The following is a 7,515-nucleotide window of genomic DNA, read 5'->3' as shown; positions in this document are numbered from 1 at the left end:
ACGGACCTCAATCACTAAACTGGCAAAAAACTTTGGCGGAGAACTTCTACAAGAGAGAAAAAACAACAGTCTCACGCCTGCAACAAAACTTGCAAGACAGACCAGAGAACAATACTGCAAAAAAGAAGGAAAACATCGAGTGGAAAGATGGAAACAACACAAAAGAGCCGGACGTTTCCAAGAAGAACTCGAAAAGGAATACATCGACAAAGTTGGATCAATGCAGTGGCTAAAAAATGGAAAACTTGGTTTTGATGGAGAAAGAATTCTGATTGGAGCACAAGATCAGGGACTTCTAACTAATGGCTTCAAAAAAATGGCAGGGATCTCACAAAATGATAAATGCCGATTCTGTCATACAGCTGTTGAGAGTGTAAACCATCTAACATCAGCATGCCAGATCCTCATGGCAGATGGGCATTATACATCCAGACATAACAAGATCTGTCAATATCTCCACTGGAAGATCTGCAAGGAACTGGAGATGGAAGTCAAAGAACATGTCTGGGAGCACGAGCCAACACCAGTCTCATCCAATGGAAAAATAACGATCTTCTACGACAAAGAGATCCCAGCAGGAAGACACATAGAAGCTAAGCTAAGCTATGCTAAGATGCTGTGCATAGACCATGCGCTATTTAAGTAATTCACATATTGGAGATTGATAAACTGTATATTGTGTTATTGGTGATTAAAAAAAAAAACAATAATAATGCAACAATGCATATTTGGGATGCTAAAGTAGACTACCAGTCCTTTTAATTGCATTTTTGTTTAAAAAAACAGACACACACAAACATTTAATTAAAATATCCAATTGTGTATAAAATGCATTTAAATTATATTTCAGTAATTAACAATGTACTAATGCATCATTTTGAAACTAAAGTTGTCAACCTACTAACCCACTGATTGCATGCTTTCTGTAGTACTTGAGCAGCAGCAAAGTCCAATTGAAAGCAGACCTACAGATGAAGCTGAAGTTAGGGAAGGGACAAGCACTTCTGAGCGTGGTAGGTCAAACTCTATACACAAAGTGTGTATATTATACTATATTATGTTATTAATAAATACTGCTCTCTGCCTGCATATTTCACAGGTGAGCCAGATGTTGAGAGAAGGGACAGTGAACAGGAGACAGAGGCCAAAGAGACCACAGAAGCTCATCAGGGACAGGAAGAGTCAAATGTAGATGAGACGGAGCCTTTTGATTATTTTGTTCGCCCTCAATCCAAGGATTTTGTCATGTTTTTCCTTTTCCATCCACAGCAATCAACTAAAGAGCCCCTACTAGCCAAAGTTTTTCACAAGCATGGAACAAACAGAAAATGGCTAACTTACTCAGAGAAATCCAAATCGCTGTACTGCTCTGTATGTCTGGCATATGCCCCTCCTACTAGTGAAAGTCCTTTTATAAAGCATGGTTTTAAAACATGGAAACATGTTCATCAAAGAATTGAGGAGCATGAGAAAAGTAAACTCCATAGGGACAGTGCTGACTCCTACTTTATGTTTGCTAAAAAGGCTGATATAAAAAGCCTTCTTGTAGGCAAGCAAATGTCTTTACACCATGAGGAGGTAAAGAAGAAACACCAGGTGATGGATCGGATAATAGATGTGATCAAAGTTTTAGGCAAATGTGGACTGAGTTACAGAGGACATAGAGCAGAAGCTGCTTATATGCTGGAGAACATTGATGTGAACCATGGCAACTTTTTAGAACTGCTCCTACTCCTAAGCCGATATGATCTCTGTCTTCAGCAACATATCAACAGCTGCACTGAACAGAGCAAAAAACACCATGACAGTGGGGTAAAGGGGAGAGGTTCATTGGTCACTTTAATGTCCAACCACACTGTTGGTAAAGTTGTTGATTCACTCAGCAAGTTAATTAAGGCCACTATAGCAGATGAGGTTAGAGAAGCAGGTATGTTTTCTGTCCAAATTCATACCACTCAAGATGTCACTTCAAATGATCAGTGTGCTGTAATTTTGAGATATGTAACAGACACCATACATGAACGTTTGGTTGGTGTCATAAACTGTGAAAAATCCACAGGCAAGTACTTACTTGAGCTTTTAAAGGAAACTATTCAAGCTCAACCTGGACATCAGCAAATGTGTGGGCAACTCCACTGATGGAGCAGCAAGCATGCAAGGTCCCTATAAAGGATTTTCCACGTTTTTGTCTGAGCAGTCCCCCACGCAGATCGATGTTTGGTGTTATGCACATATCTTCAATTTAGTGCTGTCAGACACTACAGGAAGTGTGGTTGAAAGTGCTTCTCTTTTTTCCTTGCTCAATGATATTGCAGTTTTTCTAAGGGAGTTGTATAAAAGAATGCAAGTCTGAGAGGAAGTCTGTAAGGACAAGCGTCACAGAAGGCTGATACCAATAGGTGAAACAAGATGGTGGGCTAAGGATCAGGCTCTAAGCAAAGTCTTTGGCAGCTGTGGTAGTCCCCAAAATGGACTGTATGTTGACCTTCTGCTAACCTTAGAAAAGGTTTTGCAAGATGTCACAATGAAACCAACAGTGAGAGCGAAAGCAAAGGGCTTCATTGAAACACCTTTGAAATTTGAGATCATATTAACTGCTCAAATTTTCCTTCGTGTTTTTCAGCATACATCCCCACTGTCCAAATATTTACAAACTGAAGGGTTGGACATTTTGTCATCTCAGAGACTTGTTGAGGCGACACAGGAGAGTTTAAAGCAATGTGCCAGGGATTTTGAGTCTGTGAAAGGGGCAGCTGATGTTTTTGTGCACTGGGCAAACAAAAAGTTTGAAGAGGAGAACTGTGACTCTGAGGTGCAAACAGAGCTTCCACAGAAGCGTATCAGAAAAAGAAAAAGAATGCCTGGAGAACTTGAGGAGGATGAGCCAGTAGCCTCATCTGAGGCTACATTTGAGGTAAATGTTCACAATGTTATCCTAGACACTGTGACGGGAAGCATTGAAAAAAGATTTGCTGCTAATGGTAAACTGGCTTCAGATTTTGCCTGCCTAGACCCTAGAAACTTTCATCAAATACAAATTAATGGACTGACAAGTGGAGCCTTCGAGCAGATAAGCAAATGCCTGATTAGTTTTGACGAAAGGGCAACAGTGAGTACTTTGCAGGCTGAGTTGTGCAGTCTTGAAGATCAATGGGACAGGCTGAAAAAGTCTTCACTAGAGGGTTACACTGTAAGGGCAGGCACTGAGAATGACACAGATGGAACTGAGTTAGACACAGAGATAGGGAGCAGGATTTGTGCTTCTTGCAGAAACTGTGATTTGTGTGTACTTGGTACTGAGTCAGTATAATTTGCTAACAGATGCCTACCATGTCATTGGGCTGGCATACAAGTTTTCATTGACCCTCTCAATTTCCCAGGTGGCCTGTGAAAGAAGTTTCTCCACCTTAAAATTGATCAAAAACAGATTGCGGAGCACACTTCATCAGGAGCACTTGGAGGCATTCATGCTGATGTCTTCTGAGAAAACCATCTTAATGGCAATTGACAATGACATTGTTATAAACAAAGTTGCTGATACCAGTGCACTTCTCAGGCGCACATTGTTGCACTAATTACCTGGCTGCTTGTTCATTCATTTGTTTGTTCATTTACACTTAGGATTTGTCTGTGATGGTTGATTTGATTTCATCCATGTTTAGTTCAGTTTGTGTGTATTACTCAAAGTAATTTTTGAACAAATGTTCTATTTGTGCCATTGTTCTGTATAGAATTTTTAATATTTTTTTCCAACAAAGCAATATGTATTCATTTATTTTCAGTATTTTAAGTAAAATACAAATATTTATAGTTAAACTTCTTGTATTTTGTGTATTTTTCATAATCAACAGTCCTATATTTTCCAAATGTTTCAAGATGATGTTGGGGCAAAAATAAATAAAACCACTAGATGTCACTGTTGTCATTTTCAAGGAAAACGCTCCAGTCAGGTACATAGCGACGACATAAAGGCGCGACCCGGTAGCTGTTGTGGCCAGTGTTGCCACAGTTACTTTGAAAAAGTAATCCAATTACTGATTACTCCTTGAAAAAGTAACTTAGTTACTTTACTGATTACTCAATTGTAAAAGTAACTAAGTTAGATTACTAGTTACTTTTTTAGTTACTTTTCCCAGCTGCCGACAACAACCCTCTGCCACCTCAACATGACAATGATACCTGTTTTGCCAAAAGTTACTTTATAGTCACCCTTTCTTGACTTCAATGAAAATAAATACTTGTTTTATAAAAAGTAAAATAAAGACCTCTTTCTTGACCTCATATTTAACTGTTGACAGCACTGTAACAGTAAAACTTGCAATTTTGAACCTACATTGTTTATAAATGTAACTATTAAATTCATTCTAGCATTTTTCTAACATTTAAATTCTCTCTAAATATTTTACTTGTCGAAATTAATATTATTTTAAGTAGTATTAGTAGTTGTAGTAAAAAAAAGGCTTCAAAACTGGACCTTTAATCTAGGGGTGTTGTGGGGGGGCACATCCCTCCCCCACGCCCCCATTCCATCTGGATTCGCCCCTACTTTGACATTTGAGCACAAAGAATGGATAACATTTATTTATGCAGAAAACGTGACCAGATTTACAGTTAAGAAAGTTTTATTGTGTTTTCACATCATGTGGTCCTCAGAAAGAGAGTTTAGGTGCATTTGAGTGGAAAATAGTGTTAGTTGTTGACGCATCGCGGAGGATCAGCTGTTTTAACGTGCAGATACGGAGCGGCTCAGCTCAGCTCTAAATAAAAAAAGTATAAAAATGTCTTTGTAAAGCTCAGTGCAGGTGTGCTGATCACCGTGCTTTAAGAGGTGACGACGAGTCGAGCAGCTGCAAAAAAACCGCGGATGAAAAGCTCACAGCTCGCTTAAAGTGGGCAGTTCAGTCGAACCCCGACCTCCTGCCCACAGACCAAGTTTAATGCTGCTATCGACCCACAATGAAAAATAATAGTAACGCACAGTGACATGAAGAAGTAACTTTAATCTGATTACTGATTTGGAAAGATTAACGCGTTAGATTACTCGTTACTAAAAAAAGTGGTCAGATTAGAGTAGCATCACTGGTTGTGGCGCTCATTATCTCGTTACTACCACTGTCTGACAAGTAGCGGTACTTCTGATGGTTCGGTGTACATTTATGGAGTCATTCGAATTGGTACTACCTCTGTTGTGTCCACCTTGTGGTCCAAAACATGAACATTTTCATCAGTTGCTGGAGCTACGTGCATGAGTGTAACGCCAGCTACATGCCTGTTGATGTCAGCCGTATCAACATTTGTAGTACCACCTCTTCCAGCTAGGGACTTCACTGCTTAGGTGGTGTACTGGTGAGTTAACAATACCGCTCTTGTTTTAACTAACTAACTTACTTTCTATTATAAGCCACCCAATTTTCACAGTCAGTCAGCACATAAATGCTGGATTTAAATGCCACAGCAGAACTCTTATTATCCCTGTGCAGTGGCAGTTTGTGGGCTGGTTGGATATGAAACTCCCTCCATCACCTGGGGTTCAGTCGCTTGCGGCCAAGCCTGGTACACTGTATGACGTGGATTCGTGCAGTCGTAGGAGTATAGGGGGTCATTTGTCTCATATGGCTGTGAGTAGTCAGCCTGTGCCATTGTCTTTCCCCTGCCGGGGTTTGTTGCCGTTGCTATCAGGCATCCTGGTTCCACAGTCCTGGGATTAGTCGTGTAGACATTGTGGTGGGATGTCGATGTTGGCATGCGAGCACAGACATAACAGTTAGTCATGTTGTTGGAGGTGGCGGTGTAGTTGACAAAGCGCCACCACATGTTGCCTTGGTAATGATGCATCAACGTGCTACTAGGAAGTACTTCAGATCAACGGTGTCTGTCTTGGAGTGTCCCCCTTTTCACCCACTCTTGGGTCAGCCACCACGTAAGAAGTCCAATCACTATCCCACACACTAAGACCACAACACAACAGCTACCTTTGCAACGCCGGTGACTGCGACGTTCCTGCCGCCCCACCAGAGCATCCTCCAGTAGCATTGTTGCTCAGCTTACAGTGTCACCGAAACACCTCACACTAAATGAGTAGGGATCAGGTGGTTACTTCACTGACGTTGAGACGAATCACCTCTAAACGGTGAAACCCCTTTGTAGTCAGACTTCCCCACTACTCGTTGGAGGGTCTGGCACACGCTATAGCTTACAGTGGCTTAGGTGGATCCAACTGGGTCGCTCGGCGATTTTCACAGCTGTGGGTGTCATCAGCAGCACTTGGTATGGCCCCTCCCAACGTGGACTGGACCAGCTCTTTCTTTTGATGACCTTCACGAACACCCAATCACCGGACTGAACCAGTGGATTGTCCTGTAGGGGCAAAGAATTAGATGGCAGTAAATTTGCTTTTGACACATCTTTTTCTTGTAACAATCTCCTCATATAGTCTGCTAATGTGATCTCTTCATCAGCAATTTCTAAGTCTTTTGGGAACACTGGCAACCTATAAGGTTTACCATATAAAACTTCAAATGGTGTGAGGCCTGCTCCTGCTGGTGTGATACACATATAGAGTTTAACCAGGTCCAAACAGGATGTGTCAGTTTCAACTGAATAAATGTCAGACATTCCAAATGTGCCTGAGGCAGCGGTTTTAGCAATGGGCAATCACAGATTTAATACCTTCTTGTGCGTCTGCTTTGAGTGGATATTGGCGCGCTCTGGGTCTCCAGTCGGATTTAGGTTTCAACTGCACTGGAGCTATGGACTTGATAAGTCCCACATCAGTGGGATTTTTAACCCAAAGTGTTTCAGGGAGGTCTGCAAGATCAGCCTCCTCCTCTGCTGTTAGCAGAGTACCAGCCGTTTCTGGTCAGAAGAGGTCATGAACAGCAGGGTGTGCACTGGTGAGCAGCCCTAAAGATTTGCGGTAGATTTGTGTTGAAGGGCTAAACTCCCAGCCTTCCTCATCTTGGGCCTGATAATCAGAAGCACACACAGCTCGGGTCACAACCTGACCTAAATCTTTCCCACTGCAGAGTCTGAGGCTTGCACGAAGACACGTGAGGGATCCCCGACATGACAAACAACGGGTTAACTTCAGGAGATAACACAGCGTCAGTGCCTGCAGTGGACTTCCTATCTGTGCACAAATACGGAATGTGGAGGGCAGCTGGGGCATGTGACATCAGTTTTTCTTGGTAAACACAATGAGGCTGCTGTGTGACGCACATGGTAACATGTAACTTTTCAGCCACCATAACGTCTTCTGGTTGTTGCAGTGTGGCTTGAGCCATTGTCAACAATTTATTAGTGACCCCAGAAAACGGGTTTTGTGTCAAATCAAGCGAATAATAAACTCTTTGATTATCAGTTTCTACATGAGCGTGAAGAACGTCATCTGGGTTAATCCTGACTGCCTTCATGCCCTTTGAAGTGGGAACAACAGCAATATGGAGGAGCTTCATTAAATCTCTCCCCAGCAAATTAACAGGACAGTCTGGTGAGAGAACCACTGAAGCTCGAACA

General features: G+C 41.8%; 1 protein-coding gene across 3 annotated transcripts; it reads left to right on the top strand.

Annotated features, from left to right (window-relative positions):
* The first annotated feature begins 494 nt into the window (after positions 1-494).
* On the top strand, positions 495-3,842 carry LOC117531194 (zinc finger MYM-type protein 1-like). 3 transcript variants are annotated; one of them, XR_004566549.1, is made up of 3 exons: positions 495-1,013; positions 1,100-2,914; positions 3,381-3,842. XR_004566549.1 is itself a non-coding variant. In XM_034194241.1 (3 exons), the coding sequence occupies exons 1-3, from the start codon at positions 917-919 to the stop codon at positions 2,137-2,139; spliced, it is 1,056 nt and encodes a 351-aa protein (XP_034050132.1). In that variant the 5' UTR covers positions 495-916; the 3' UTR covers positions 2,140-3,842. The 3 variants fall into 3 exon arrangements, 2 of the variants coding, with proteins under 2 accessions (XP_034050132.1, XP_034050131.1); XM_034194241.1 differs by having other exon boundaries at positions 1,100-1,188; positions 1,270-3,842; XM_034194240.1 differs by having other exon boundaries at positions 1,100-3,840.
* The last annotated feature ends 3,673 nt before the right edge of the window (positions 3,843-7,515 follow it).

Source organism: Thalassophryne amazonica, chromosome 18 (genome assembly GCF_902500255.1).
Source record: "Thalassophryne amazonica chromosome 18, fThaAma1.1, whole genome shotgun sequence".
Classification (NCBI taxonomy): Eukaryota; Metazoa; Chordata; class Actinopteri; order Batrachoidiformes; family Batrachoididae; genus Thalassophryne; species Thalassophryne amazonica.
This window is presented reverse-complemented; position numbering and strand designations above follow the sequence as displayed.